This window comes from Mollisia scopiformis (genome assembly GCF_001500285.1).
Source record: "Mollisia scopiformis unplaced genomic scaffold LY89scaffold_21, whole genome shotgun sequence".
NCBI classification, from domain to species: domain Eukaryota; kingdom Fungi; phylum Ascomycota; class Leotiomycetes; order Helotiales; family Mollisiaceae; genus Mollisia; species Mollisia scopiformis.
Window position 1 is genome coordinate 432554 of NW_017263601.1, and position 14687 is coordinate 447240.

General features: G+C 45.2%; 8 protein-coding genes across 8 annotated transcripts; 4 read left to right on the forward strand and 4 right to left on the reverse strand.

The window, feature by feature from the left end:
- Positions 1–70: 70 nt before the first annotated feature.
- LY89DRAFT_652856 (Zn-dependent exopeptidase) lies at positions 71–1582 on the reverse strand (the record flags this gene model as incomplete). Its single annotated transcript, XM_018212220.1, has 1 exon — positions 71–1582. The coding sequence occupies exon 1, from the start codon at positions 1274–1276 to the stop codon at positions 71–73; it is 1206 nt and encodes a 401-aa protein (XP_018066748.1). The 5' UTR covers positions 1277–1582.
- A 196-nt stretch (positions 1583–1778) lies between these two features.
- On the forward strand, positions 1779–3532 carry LY89DRAFT_709625 (MFS general substrate transporter; the record flags this gene model as incomplete). The annotated part of the gene is made up of 4 exons (XM_018217773.1): positions 1779–1816; positions 1918–2317; positions 2366–3131; positions 3182–3532. Exons 2-4 carry the CDS (start codon positions 2202–2204, stop codon positions 3530–3532), a joined length of 1233 nt encoding a protein of 410 aa, XP_018066749.1. The 5' UTR covers positions 1779–1816; positions 1918–2201.
- On the forward strand, positions 1844–2318 carry LY89DRAFT_206691 (uncharacterized protein). The gene has a single exon (XM_018205826.1). The coding sequence runs from the start codon at positions 1890–1892 to the stop codon at positions 2190–2192; it is 303 nt and encodes a 100-aa protein (XP_018066750.1). The 5' UTR covers positions 1844–1889; the 3' UTR covers positions 2193–2318.
- A 1945-nt stretch (positions 3533–5477) lies between the features above and the next one.
- Positions 5478–7138, forward strand: LY89DRAFT_699701 (nicotinate phosphoribosyltransferase-like protein; the record flags this gene model as incomplete). Its single annotated transcript, XM_018217073.1, has 5 exons — positions 5478–5541; positions 5657–5779; positions 5846–6097; positions 6149–6819; positions 6947–7138. The coding sequence occupies 5 exons, from the start codon at positions 5478–5480 to the stop codon at positions 7136–7138; spliced, it is 1302 nt and encodes a 433-aa protein (XP_018066751.1).
- A 91-nt stretch (positions 7139–7229) lies between these two features.
- Positions 7230–8189, reverse strand: LY89DRAFT_699702 (Ribokinase-like protein; the record flags this gene model as incomplete). Its single annotated transcript, XM_018217074.1, has 3 exons — positions 7230–7399; position 7534; positions 7581–8189. The coding sequence occupies 3 exons, from the start codon at positions 8187–8189 to the stop codon at positions 7230–7232; spliced, it is 780 nt and encodes a 259-aa protein (XP_018066752.1).
- A 754-nt stretch (positions 8190–8943) lies between these two features.
- On the reverse strand, positions 8944–9454 carry LY89DRAFT_738188 (uncharacterized protein; the record flags this gene model as incomplete). The annotated part of the gene is made up of 2 exons (XM_018220343.1): positions 8944–9383; positions 9439–9454. 2 exons carry the CDS (start codon positions 9452–9454, stop codon positions 8944–8946), a joined length of 456 nt encoding a protein of 151 aa, XP_018066753.1.
- A 236-nt stretch (positions 9455–9690) lies between these two features.
- Positions 9691–9908, reverse strand: LY89DRAFT_738189 (uncharacterized protein; the record flags this gene model as incomplete). Its single annotated transcript, XM_018220344.1, has 2 exons — positions 9691–9820; positions 9871–9908. 2 exons carry the CDS (start codon positions 9906–9908, stop codon positions 9691–9693), a joined length of 168 nt encoding a protein of 55 aa, XP_018066754.1.
- A 1637-nt stretch (positions 9909–11545) lies between these two features.
- Positions 11546–14645, forward strand: LY89DRAFT_785768 (uncharacterized protein). The gene is made up of 5 exons (XM_018222920.1): positions 11546–12030; positions 12122–12177; positions 12235–12994; positions 13048–14303; positions 14356–14645. The coding sequence occupies exons 1-5, from the start codon at positions 11579–11581 to the stop codon at positions 14568–14570; spliced, it is 2739 nt and encodes a 912-aa protein (XP_018066755.1). The 5' UTR covers positions 11546–11578; the 3' UTR covers positions 14571–14645.
- The last annotated feature ends 42 nt before the right edge of the window (positions 14646–14687 follow it).

Consider the following 14687-nt stretch of genomic DNA (forward strand, 5'->3'; position numbering starts at 1 on the left):
CAGCTTAGAGGATAGGGGTCGTTCGCTAATTTCAAGGCGCTAACAATCACTGTCAGGTGAAAGGGGATATTCAACTACAGATGTCTACAATTACTCTCATAAACATTCTAATACAGTCTAGATAATCAGGAATGTCGACCTTCTCATCTGGTCTCGTGTTGTACTTGCCACCAGGTCCGCACACAATGCCTTCCATGCCAAGCTGCTTGTATAAATGTCCAGCATCTGATCCGTAGAAGCATGTAGGTTTCAAAACTCCAGTCGGTTGCTCTTCTCCCCTTACATCATGATAGCCCTTGTTCAGTGATTTGACAATTCTTGAGTCAGCTGACACCTCGAATGCTGGCATCGTAGGCTCGAATCGTTGCCTGAGTTCAAATTTCACTCCCGGACACTTCTCTGATAATACCCTGCTGATGGTCTCTTCGATATCTCTCATGACACCTTCTTTGGTCTGTCCAGGCGCGTATCTAGCACTTCCAGCTAACCTGCATACATCGGCAACTTGACTTGGCCTCCACTCCTCGAGTTTCTTTCCCAACGCACCATGAACAACGCCAACCAAACATCGATTGCACCTCTTATGATCTTCACTCTTCGCACCACTGAATGTCATTTTGTCGAGCTCGGGGATCAGTGCACAAGCAGCCAGGATCGAATCAGCAGCTTCTTCAGCAGCAGACATATGTCTCGTGACTCCAAGCAAATCAACCTCGAACATCAGAGCTTCAGCATGCTTAGTGATAGCTCTGATATCACTTGGCTCGCAGTTGATGAAGTAGTCCGCATTCATTCTGCCTTGCTCTATGGCAGCCATTGTCCCAACTCCTCCTTGGAGTTCTCCAACGACAAAGGTCAAGACGATATCTCCTTTCGGTGTCCAACCAGCGGACTTCAGATCTTCCACAGCGCAAAAATAGGCTGCACAGCCAGCTTTCATGTTACTAACTCCAATCCCATAAATGAAACCTTCGTCAATCTTGCCTTCCCAGGGATCGACGGTCCAACCTTCAGTCACGGGATTGGTGTCTAAGTGGCCGTTGAAGAGCAAGGTTTTCGATTTTGAAGGGTCCTTGCCTTTCCATCGTCCGATGGCATTTTGTCGCGTGCCATTGGCAAACGGGTAGACATCAGCTTCGAGGCTGATGTCCTTCATTTTCTGGGAGATGAAGTCTGTGATTTCGATTTCTCCCGAGGTTTCAGAGTAGCTCTTGATCTGGACCAGCTTTGAAAGGAAGCCGAGACATTTCTCGGTGTCGATGTCGGGGATTTGCATCTCGGATTTTGGTGAGCAGAATGGGACGCTCAATTTTGCAGTCGGACTGAAAGGGAGAACGGAAAAACCGGGCGTTCACAATATCGTGTGTGAGAGAGAGATGCTTGCCCGGAAACACTTTTCCGAGGAGGCGACTTGGCAGGACAAGGACATCCCACTTTCGTGAGAGTGGAAGGGCTTGACCTTTGAACTTGAAATCAATACAGCTATGTAGCAAGAGGTTACTGAGTCTTTGGCGGTCTCAATTTCAACAATGTTATTGAGTACCTAGGCCATCTGCCAACGAGTGATGACCGTAGTTCGCTGGTGAAGCACACCGTTTAGGTGATCGAGACGTAGCAGTTGGTAGTGGAGTTATCCCACTCTCAGATTTATACGATATCTTACCGACCATGGGTCACTAGCTTTGGCATTAGAATCCTGGTTTTGTTAAGCTTATCTCCATTGTAACATCCAAGTGATTGAAAGTGGAGTACAGGTGCGGCGTACACGGACACTAGGCCGAAGACACGGCGGTATATTTGATTATTACCTGCCCAGGTATCTTAATTTTTGAATTTCGTGACTCTCTGGTTTCAATTCTCTGACAGACGTCTGAACTTGCTCAAACAAGATGGGAAACGAAACTGACAATATCGAAGCTGCGCCACGCACTCAAATCCACACCACTCTCGATGCTGATCTCAAAGGCCAGACCGCGGATGAAGGCTACGAACTTTTCGAAGAAGCTCAAAATGAATCGACGAGTTATAGCGTTGAAGCTACGGAAGCAGTTCGACGAAAGATTGACCTGCATCTACTGCCATTGGTGTGCATTCTATACGGACTCAATTATGTAGACAAAGTGGCAATGGGATGGGCTGTACTCTTCAACTTTCGGGACGATCTAGGACTCCACGGAACTCAATACTCTTAGGCAAGCAGTATGTTTTACTTCGGATACTTGGCTGCTCAGTATCCTGCAAATTATCTTCTTCAACGGTACAAAACTGCGAGGATTTTGAGCATCGCAGTTATTGCTTGGGGAGCGCTGATGCTTGCGTGAGTTTATCTTTTGCTTGTTATCATTTAAGTACTAACAACCCACAGGCATCTTGGACTGAAGAACTTCGCCGGGCTCATGGTTGTCCGTTTCTTGCTTGGCGTCTCTGAGTCTGTTGTGTCCCCGGGCTTCGTACTCTATACCTCCATGTTCTACACCCGTCGAGAACAAGTCCTTCGCACAATGCTTTGGGCAGCCATGCAAGGTAGTTTCTCCATCGTTGCCTCGCTTCTTTCATACGGACTAGGGCATATAACCAATACTGCTCTAAAACCGTGGATGTACATCTTCCTTGTACTTGGGTTACTCAGTATCTTGACCGGTCTTGGTTGGTTGTTTTTCATGCCAGAAACTCCCAACAAAGCCAAATTTCTGTCCCACGAAGAGAAGATTATTGCAGTACAGAGAGTTGCGGAGAACATGATGGGTGTGAAGGGATACGAGTGGAAGTATTACCAAATGTGGCACGCTGTCAAAGATCCCAAGACCTGGCTACTCCTTGCTTTCGTGTTCTTCACTCAGCTACCGAATGGCGGATTGACAAGCTTCGGATCTCTGGTTGTATCCGGTTTTGGATTCGACAGCTTCAAGACTCTTTTGATTGGCCTGCCTTCGTCCGTTGTAAGTGCAGGAAGCATGATCGTATGGGGATACTTCTCCATGAAACATGGCAATCTGAGGACTTGGGGCATGATCGTTCCTCTGCTTCCCGCGATAGCAGGAATTGGAGCTGTCTATGGAACTGAAGGTACTGGAACGAACAAATACGGTCGTGTTGTAGCTTATTGGCTCATCAACTCGTATGCTGTTACTGTAGGTTGGTCCTTCGTCTCTTAATATCCGATATACTGATAGCAGTGCAGTGGCCATTTTGTCTGACCATCATTGGCCAAAATATCTCTGGTCACACAAAGCGTGCTACTACAAACATCATGCTCTTCATGATTTTCGCTGCAGCTAATATTGGAGGTCCATTCTTCTTCCGCTCTCAAGATGCGCCAAAGTATGTCTTAGCCATCACGATCATTTTAGTGTGTTTCTGTGCAGCTTTGCTCTGCGGTATCGGGCTTCGAGTGTATATGAGCATGGAGAATAAGAAGCGGGATCGCCAATTCGGGGAACTTCAGACTACCGAGGAGAAGCTGGAGGGAATGAGATTCGGTATGCATGACAAGACTGAGCTAGAAAATGTAGATTTCAGATACGTGCTTTAGAAGAAGGTTCTCGTGGTATTTCGCACGCTGTCGAACTCCTTCTCGCCTGGTCTCGAATCCACTACTCCATGATGAAACGCGCTAGCTTCTGTTGCGCCAATATTTGGAGTCTTCACCAGTCGACTCTGAAGATGTCTCTCCAACGCCATTTGCATTCCTCTATATACCACAGAGATCTCGTGGGATGCATCAATTCGACACACTAGATCTTTTTCCAAGTAGTGCTGAATGACAGGCATGGATATTTCCATGAAGGTTTTGAGACGCTTCTTCACGATATCCTCACCGTCATCAAGGCGACTGGATGTTTGGGCACGATTCGCAAGTCTTTTGAGCAAAGTCTCTCGAGGGCAGTCTAGGAATAGCACTAAAGTTGGTGGACATATCTCTGAATCGAATAAATCCACCTGGCCCATCTTTCGTGGAAAACCTGTTGTTCTTTACTTAATCTGTGTACAAGTAGCGAGAATTTCATAGGGTGTCACTCGTACCGTCAATCAAGAAGGTGGACCTTGCTTATATGTCAAGTTTCTCTCGCATTGCAGCCCCCAATAGGGCTATCGTGATCCAAGGTGGTCCAACTCGTCCTTCTCTCATATTTTCCAAAATCCCCTCCGCGTACTGGCTCCCAGGTTTCTTCGTTTCAGCGCGTAAAACGTCACCCACGCTTAAGTGTGAGAGCTCGTATTTCTCTGTGAGCATTTTGCATTAGGTGCCTTTCCCAACTCCTGGGCCACCGAGAACGAAGATAACAGTCCAATCCACACAGACCATGCCTGCTTAATACTTAAGCGGTCCTGGTCTCAAAGAACCCAGATAACTGAATACATTGATTGTTCAAAAGAGAGGGTATGGTAGTGCAGATGGAGTCGATGTCTATCTGAACTGCACCGACCTATTCACCAAATGAGCTATTGGCCAACAGAATGCCCATTTTGGCCAAATTTAGGGCCTTTTGACCAATAGAACGGCATTAACGAATAAATCAAGCGTTTCATCAATAGATTAATCTGCCCAAAATAAACTAATATTTTAGACCTAATGTTTGATCCCTCTCTTTTTTGCGCTAGATCTACTTGAATAATACAATTTAATAAACTCGGATACTATTATTTCTATGTTTAAAAATCTTTTACTATGTAATCCACCGATTATAGCTTAAAAATATACTTTTTAAATACACTTCAAATATGCCAAAACATTAGCAATAGCCTATTCATTGAATTAATTAATAATAAATCTCCTTTAAAGTACTAAGCACGAGAAATACTTGTGCCTAATCCTCTTTTTAAACGTTTATTTTTTTTTAAAATGTTTCGGGTGTTGTATTAATACCCCTCATTTACCCCGCACCATGACTATTACTACTTATTATTCAATTAAATATTAACGCAACACTCTTATATTTTCATCTACCACATTATTATCTCATCAAACTAAATAGATTAATTATGCTAAATATCAAGAAGCTTATAGATTTGCTTGCAAGTACTCGATTTATGCTTCCGGAGCCGGCTTTTGAAGTCAATAAAAAAGAATGCTAACTTCCATAATATTAAACAATAAATATTTGGCCAAATAGCTGATCCATTCATAAAACGATAAAATTTGGCCAATAGAATAATCTATTGGCCAATGGAATATTTGGTGAATAAGTCGGTGCAGAACATTGCGAAGAAATTCATCTACTGGTTCAGCTCCTCCAGGATCAGGCTGGATCAATGCACAATATAGCCTGAAGCGTATGCACTGTGCCGTAACAGCACATGTTACGGAAATACTGAATTTCACCAATCACCGATCACAGCCCATTTTGTCATGCTTTCGCCTAACATTGGTCTAAATGTTGGTTTTTGTCGATGTAACGTCTCTCAATTCATTTGCTGCTTTTAGTACAACTACTAGGCTGCACCCAGACGATATACTAATCATTTGACATACCACTATGGACTCGTCACCCTGCCCTATGGTAGTAGAGTCACTTCTCGACACCGATTTGTGCAAAATCAGTATGTCCCTTCTTTGAAGAAATTCTCTTTCCACAAAGTTTTCCATGCATTTAATATTTCCCCAAAAATACCTCACGATAATCTCTTGATGGTGGTGGAAACTGACGCTGGACAGCCATGCAATGTGCCGTCTTCATGTACTACAAAAATTTAGAGGTCACATACGCTTTCAAGAATAGAACTCCAGGGCAGAAACTTTCTAGAGCTGGGTTCCAATGGCTTGAGGCGCAGATCCAGAGTGAGTCAACTTGCCTTTGGACTCCATCTTCATCGCTTTGAGAAGCAAGCGAATAACATAAAGTAGCATTAAGTAGTTTAGTGCTCTCAGAAGATGAGCTTTTGTTCCTCCAAGAGAATTGCCCATACTTGAATCAATCGTACCTGAATTTCTTCAAAGATCTCCACCTCGACCCTCGCAACCAGATTCGAGTGGCCTTCAAGCTAGAAGAAGGAAGTGGTAGTATGCATTTTGATGATTTAGGAGAGATCACTCTTGAAGCTTATGGACCTTGGTCAATCACGATTTTATACGAAGTCCCTCTACTCGCCTTGATTAGTGAAGCTTACTTTCGGTTTACCGAGACGGATTGAACACACAATCAGCAAGAAGAAAATGCATATGAAAAAGGCATGCGTCTACTTGCGGCAGGGTGTGTCTTTGCAGAATATGGAATGAGAAGGAGAAGAGATGCTGTGACCCAGACCCTAGTTTTACGAGGATTAATTAGAGCAACCGAAGAAGGCAAAAGAAGAGGCTTGCTAGGTAGACTGTATGGTACAAGTAACATCTTACGCGCCATGCAGTTTGGAATCCCTCCAGTTGGCACTATTTCACACGAGTGGATTATGGGCATTGCAGCAATATCGGGAGACTACGAAAATGCAACTAAGACTGCCTTGACATGTTGGCTCCATTGCTACGGCGAAGGTATTCTTGGTATTGCTCTTCCAGACACCTTTGGTCTTCCAACATTCCTTAGATCTTTCCAACGGTCTGTAACAGAACTGGAGCACCTTGACGTCGGATTGAAATTGAACAATCTGCGAACTGAGAATGAGATCGAAGAGCAGAAATCATTCGCAAATGTCTTTACAGGTGTCAGGCATGATTCTGGTTGCCCCGCTACCTTTCTGAAGAGTATGCGAGAATTTTACGACCGAGAGTGCATCGCAGCCAACGAGAAGACAATGGTATTCTCAGACTCCTTGAACATAGATCAGTGCCTAGAGAACAAGAGATTAGCGGAAGAAGCTGGTTTCTCTTTGTGCATCTTTGGGGTTTCTTCACGAATGATTTCATTCATCGGAGTACAGTGAGTGAATTTCTGATGTGCTTCTTCAGAAATGAGGGAAAGAGTTCAACATAATCGGATTGAGCGGCTGATACTTCTGCTTCTGATTCCAGGGCAAGAAATCTCTACCTCTGAATATTGTCTTCAAACTGAGCTCCGTTATGGGTAATTCAGCTATCAAGATAAGTGACAGTGTTGGCAAGAATACGGGCGATAGCGCAACGATTGACATGGTGAAAAGGAAACTTGGATATGTCGAGAGGGACTGGAAAGGAACTGATGAATCCACTAGGTGGAACAAGTAGTTGTGTAATTTGTTTCACGAACGATTAGCCTTTGTGGGCAAAGTGATTTACCCCCTAGTATGACTGCAACATAAACCGTGACTTCATCATACTATTCCGAGTCTATCTCATTCGCCCATGGAATGGATTCTTGTGCTCCGAGACTCTCAATAGTGCGAGCTGCAGCTCGACAAGCACGGGTGACTGCCTTCTTAATATCCCAATTCCCTTTTTGTTTCTGTTGAACATATTCAACCGCATATGTGCCAAGAAAAAGTATGGCTGCTATTCATCAGTATCTTCTTCACTTCAGCAAGTGAGAGCCAAGAGAAACATCCTAGTAGAAGAAAAATAGATTTGAGCATCCTTCAAACTGGCCAGAGCATGTGAGTGTATAATGGTGAAAAAGGTCTCACCCTGCTCCTGTTGTGTCCTTGATCTTCAAGTTCTTCTCTGCTTCTACGGCCCCTCTTTCTCCAACATGGGTTGCAAAATAAGCTCCTTTAGCACCAAGGGTAATTATCACGTTCTTGACGCCTAATAACAAGAAGTATTCTGCAGCCACTCTACAAGAGACCATGTCGTGCAAGTCGTGGATACCACATTCGGAAAGCAGGGCTGTCTCGCTTTCATTCATGACCAGATGCGTAATTTTGGGGAAGACAGAAGGATCTAGACGCCCAATGGGTGACGGGTCCAATATTGTCTCTATACCTTGTTCATGGGCCGCTTCTAGAACCTGAAGTAACTCATCGTGAGGAACTGACAAATGTGCGATGATGAGATCTGGGAGGGAGCCACCTGCCATCAAGTTCACTGAGCCAGAGCCATGAAATTTCCAGCTCTTGGTAGCTCCCTGGAATACGATGAATCTACTCGCACCAGTGTTTGTCTCGACTAGGACAACACAGGTGCCACTCTTTTGGCCATCAAAGATTTGTACTTGGGATATGTCCACACCATTCCTCTCAATCTCATCCAGTACATTTCGTCCAGTAGCGTCGTTACCAACAGCACTATTCAAAAATACTCGTATGGTACCCTTAGCAACTTCCATTCCAGTAACAGACATAGCGTTAAATGTGTGTGTCGTCTGTCCCATTTGGGTCTCTGTGGCTGGCACGGTAGGCCGCAACGGCAGTATTGGCAGCCTTTCCTCCGCAGTGCTTGGAAAGTGATGTTCCAGTCGCGCTTTCGCTAATATTGGGGATTCTGTCTGTCTCGACGAATAGATCCATATATATGCCGCCTAGGACGGCGGTGATTTGTTGAGACATGACTAGAATAGAACAACCAAAGCAATGCACCGTAGAAAATTTAAAATATGATGGGCGGAAACCCAACAAATGAGACACGAGAAGCAAGTTCTTAATTTCGGAGAGGGATGCAATTTGTTCCACAAATACTAAGAGCGAAAAATTTAGAGGGCGTCAAGGAAAGCAGCGACAGAGAGGCACGATCAACAATTTGAGACTTATGTTAGTGGTATATAGGGCATGCTTACTAACCCATAGAAACAAATCGGCATTGTCTATTGGGCGATAAGGGTGCAGCTGCAGTGCTGCCGGGCTGCAGGATAGCAGGGGGCAAAAGGGACGTGTTTTATTGCCAGGTTCCATTGGTACTGGCCTTCAAATACATCCAGGTTAATGGATCACAGATGAGTGTAGCGTATGAATTACAGCAAAGAGAGTGGTGCACAGTCCCGTAGTTCTCTACTTTGAAGTCAATTTCCTGCCTGTCACTTTTGAAAGCCTTGTCTGCTGTTGCAAAACAACCGTACACATTCCGAGCAACATCTGACTCCCGTAGTAGCATACAGCGAATCAAAAGGTCTGCATTCCCGAAGACCGATGCAATCGGCTTATGATCTGCGTATAGTTCTCCTCGTTCTCAAAAGTCGTCAGACCATGGCGAATAAAGAAATCCAGCATGAGACATGCATTAGCAGGTGTAAACTCGCCATCATCTAACGCGTTCTTGATCTCATCAATAGTGAATAGATCAATAGACGAGGCTTCCATGTCGTAGGGCATCGGCACAATTTCTGGACCAACTTTCATATCGTAAATGAATTGTACTTCTGCACGAATAAGTCCAGACTCTCCGCCACTGGTGGTCTTGGTGTCGGAAGAAGTGACGTAGCTGATGGTACCAACCGGCTTTGCAAGTTTGCTGACCACCTCAGAGGACAAGCCCGATTCTTCGTGGGACTCACGAATCAAGCAATTGATTGGCAACTCTCCGGCAGGCAGACTACCTCCAACTATTACACCGAGCTTGTTTGGGTAGAGGGTTTTCGTTGGTGACCGTCGAGCCACCCAGATCGATAGACATTCCGTATCATCGCGATAGACGATGAGTTAAACACCATATGTGACAATGCCAAAGAGACCGGCGGCTGAGCGTTCAAGGTCAACAATGAGCTCGCGATTCGGGCCATAGATAGGGAAACGTTCTCCTGTCCATTTTTTCAAAACTCTGAAAGTGCCTGTCTCCCTTAAGAATTTCAGAGTCTCATCGAGGGCATCTCTTCTCTTCTCCAAGGTGTCGCCATGAAGTTGAACTGTTCTTTAGTCGTGGTCGATCTCCCAATGCTTGCCCCATGAGAAGCTTTGAACAGTCGCAGGGATGAGATAACCAAAGGTGCCGGAGAAACCTTCTATGAGGAATTTATAGCACGATTCGCGGTATTCTGGTAGCCTTGCATGTGATCAGCAATCGAGATCCAAAGGCATTGAACGGGAGCCTACCGATCGCAATCTTCGTAGAGACTCATGTAGGACTTCATCTTGGTAAGTGTTGGGCACTAACGACGGATTGAGTATTTGTTGTTGTGTGCAGGACTGGGAGAAGAGATCTGAGCTGTCAAGGGCGATGCATTAAATCTTGGAACTTTCCAGACTTATTAGATTCGGAGTGTGGGATTTCCGCCTTACCAGAAATACTTAAAAAAAGAATAGTCTAGCTTGCACTAGCGCTCTATTCTTGAACTTAAATAGCCAACTCTTTGCTTTAGAAATAAAACAATCTCTTTCCCCTGTACGATTCCACATCTACATGCTTTTCTGGGAGGGCAATACTACTCGCCACAAGAAGTTCAGCTCAAAACATTAATTGAATGCCTCGCAACGTTACTCGATGAAGTTGACGCGGCTTTAGTCACTTCCATCATCCCACAACGAGCTGTCATCAAACAAACTTGGAGAGACCAGCCGCCTCGCCAACAAAATGGGTGCTGGTTCTATCAAAAACCTTATCTCAGGTGCAGCATTTAGCTTTGCTGAAACTGGGTTGTAGCATCTCGAAAACGTAGCCCATGATCTGTTCGTTCGGTTGACTAGTCATGGCGTTGAGGATTCACCACTGACTCGTCTTCACGACATCGTGTAGGGCCGCGTTTAGGAGAGTGCTTTGAATGCCGCACTCGTCAACGATATGCCACCAAGGATAACCAGAGCGGTTCAAATTATTCGCAAGGAGCTCGTTGATCTCGTTCTACAGCTACCAACTGAATTGAAGTCCACTTTCTGCCAGAAGTTCGCAACTCTTTCCAGCGATTTGCTACCGCTTCCATCGCTCTACCAGGATAGTCATCCCGGGACTCTACTTCAGTTGAAGGCTCGAACCAGCGCTCAGTTCCTTGAATTTCTACGGCTACCTATTAAGACGGGTCTCGAGGCTTTTGGCGATTACTCCGTGACGGACACGCTTGTGACTGCCTTGAAAGAACTATCGCTCAGCTATTTTCCTTGGGTACAACGAGCAAAGATTAGGTTTGAGAACCGTCCAGGGCTACTTTTTGATAGAAGTTCATTTACTGGGCTGCGATTCAAAGCGCGCTTTTCCCAAGTGGTGCCTCTAATAAACGAGCTCAGGCGATAAGTTGTAGCGCATTCGGGACCTAAAAACTACGCTTGCCACAGGGCTTCGTTAACGACTCTGAACATACAGGGGTCTACCCTCACACAGACTAGAACCTGTAGAACATCTTACAGCCTTTGCACTATGTTTCCAAGTTACTATAGGGCGTGTCAGTACACCGGGCTCCCTACTCTGGCGCTTTTGACTGAAAAATAACGGTTGAATACTTTTGTACTATTAATCAACTCAAAGGCAACCTTTTTAGCTTTCCTCCAATGATCGATCCAACGCCCTAGAGGGAAAAAGAAGAAGTGCGCTAAAATGACCCTGGTCAATTGAATCATCACTGGAAGATAAAGTGAGGCTCCCCACGAAGCGTCGTTGCATATGTACTGTAGCCTTGGAACTTTTTCACAGCGTCAGGCCAATGCATTTGCCGGGGTTGTATGGCAATGTGGCTATGCCCGAGAGCCTTACACAGCCCCAGAAGAATTGTCACACCCTCTCAGACCAACTTTCATATCCTCACATTGTTCCCATCCTTCGACCTCATCGCAAGTGTATCAAGACACCCGACAAATACAGATTCTAGCCACAATGGCAGAAGCCATCGCGCTTGGCGCTAGCATTATCGCGATCGTTCAGATTGCTGACAGAGTCTTCGGGCTCTGCAAGTTCTACGTCGAGACTGTACACGATTGCCCCGCGGATATTCGAGCAATTTTGATCGAGACTTCGATGATGAAGGCTGTCTTGGAAAATGTGGGGTTTCTGGTCTCATGCAATAACAAGCAATCGACAATGCTCGATAATTTATCGGGCACGGGTGGTCCCATTCAAGGATGCCAGGATGCAATCACTAAGCTTGAAGAACTTTTCCCATCTATGTATGCTCAAGCACCAGGCAAAGGGAAAAGAAGAAGACAGAAAGTCAAGGCTTCTTTGGCTTATCTCATGTGGCCCATGAAGGCAGAGAAGGCAAAGAAACTGGTGGAGGACTTGGGCAGGCTTAAGATGACTATCAGTTTGGCTCTTACGGCAGAATCTACGTGAGTAACCAAGCTACATTGCCAGCTCGCCCGACGGATATGCGAACCGAAAAGCTCAGTATAAATCTGGAGATTCTAACATATAATTTAGTCACGACATCAAACACATCAAGAATCAGACAACAAACATTCAAGCTATTCTCTCAGGTGAGACAAATTGTTCCCCGATACTGCTGCAACTGACCCACTGAACTCAAATGACAGATAGCCAACGTCATCAGATCTATCAATGGCTTCAATCCACTGATCCAACCTCCTTACATTACCGAGCCTGTAAACAGTATGAGGTTGGTACAGGAAATTGGATGCTGCGCTCCGCAGAGTGGAAGAATTGGCTTGAAGGAAAGACCCGCTGCGTCTGGATCTCTGGGATTCCGGCAGCTGGGAAAACAGTACTTGCGAGTCACTTGATCGAAAATATCACGGAACGCTGTGGCACATTCACATCAAAGAAATGTGCTTCGATTTACTATTATTGTTATTTCGGGCACAATCAAGAAGAAGCAAGACCTTTTCTTCGATGGACAATAAGCCAACTATGTCGCCAAGCAAAGCCAGTGCCGACCTGCCTCACCAAGCTATACGACCAAGGCCGAGAACCAAGCCTGGTAGATCTGTTGCGCGTCCTTGAAGGAGTTCTTGAAGCTTTTGACAGTGTCTATCTCGTCATTGATGCCATTGACGAGAGCATGCCAAGAGATGATTTGCTGGCGGTTCTTCGGGACTTAACCACGGATTCGAGGTTTCGAAAAATTCAGTTACTGGCCACCAGTAGGCAATACATTGACATCGAACAAGTGATGGAAACAATCTCCGCTCCGGTGTCTATGACAAATCCTCTACTTGATGCCGACATCAAGCTATACGTCCAAGCTAGACTGGATGCAAATTCGAGATTTAGGCATTGGCCAAGGAGCCTGCTTGATGACGTCCTGGAGGTTGTTTCAACTAAAGCTAAGGGAATGTGAGTTTATTTCCCAACGCTATAGACAGAATGAGCCTGCGCTGATGGAACAGGTTTCGTCGGGCAGTTTGCCAGATACACGTGCTCGAGCGTCTGAGGCCAGAGAACAATATTGTCAAGAAGGCGTTAGGGAACCTCCCGAAGACATTGGACGAGACTTATGAACGAATCATCTTCTTATCGGTCCCAGATGAACATCGCATGGTTGTCCTGTATACATTGAAGTGGATATATTATCATCAAGAGGTACGCAACGAGAGCATCTCACTTCCAATCCTGCTCCAGGCTGTCGAACGGAGTTTATGTTATTTGAGCCAAGCCGGACACGACTACTTCTTAGATGAAACACTCCTTCGAGAACTATGTGGGTGCCTGATCATAGTTGAACCTGCGGAGAGAATCTTCAGGGAAGATTATGAGGACATTAATAATAAGCACTTCACGATCAACTCTGTATCTTTTGCACATTACACTATATGGGAATTTTTGAATTCCAGCAGGATAGTGGAGAGCTCTGCTGCCTTTTTTGCTCTCAGAGAATATGAAACGAAGATGCAACTGACTGGAACTGTATTGCATGGGGTACTGAACGCTGATGCAACTGATCTGTGGAAAAGTCCTCATGATCACACTGACCGTGAAGATTTCGACGTGTTCATCGCAGGAGACGAACATTTAGACACTTATTGCATCGCGATGTCGGTCCTCTGTTTGTGGACACTAGGCGACGACTTGGCTAAGCAAGACCATTTGGTATCTTTGAGTTTCGACCTTCTGGATGAATCAAAAACCTATGTCTCGTCCTTCAAGAGAGTGGCGAGGATATGGTTATATCCATTCCTTAACAATGGAGCGGTAATTATAGACCACTTTGGGACATCTAAATGGCGAATTATTCCAAAACCCAAAGAAGCTGCTATACTCACAAATTTGCTACTTGTAGACCAATCTTGCCAATTGGCTAGAAGATTGATTGAACAATTCAGTATGCCAGAAATTCTGCAAGCAGAGTTGAGTATCGACGAAATAATCGTTTCAACCTCCAACGATGAAAGTGATCAAAGAATCTACATGTTCCAAGGATCAATCTTTGAACTATTTGCGCAACTTGAGAATGCACATACGCCTCAGTTTCGGTGGTTGATAGACGTCGGAGTGCGGTTTTTGGATCCTTGGCCTGTTCTCTATTCGTTAATTTGTGTCCACAGCTACTGTTGGGCTCCACGCTGCGACAATGACTGTCCTTTGTCACAGATCATAAAACTAACGCTCAATGTCAACTCTTCGAAACACGCATACACTACTTCAGGTTGCGACCAAACAGTGTAATCGACGCGGGGTGCAAGCTTTACTCGAAGCAGGTGCAGACCCAAATGGGCTGGCAACTAATGGAGGTTCAAAATGGGAAGAAGGAACAGTCTTAGCCCAGTACAATGATATCGGTGGGCTGAGCCCGCTTGAACTCTCAAGCCATGAAGATTGGTCTGAGATTCGTGAATTGCTTCTTCGTTATGGCGCTGTGGCAAACGTGGAGGGCGATAACAACCTAGATAACACAGACTCGGAAGATGTGTGAGATAATTAGTATCTGCGCAAGGGGCATTCGAGCTTTGCTACGGACGATGAAAGAACGTGAAATAGGCAAAAATAGCAAATCAAACTTTCAAGGAACTGAAAGACTTCCCATCTTCTC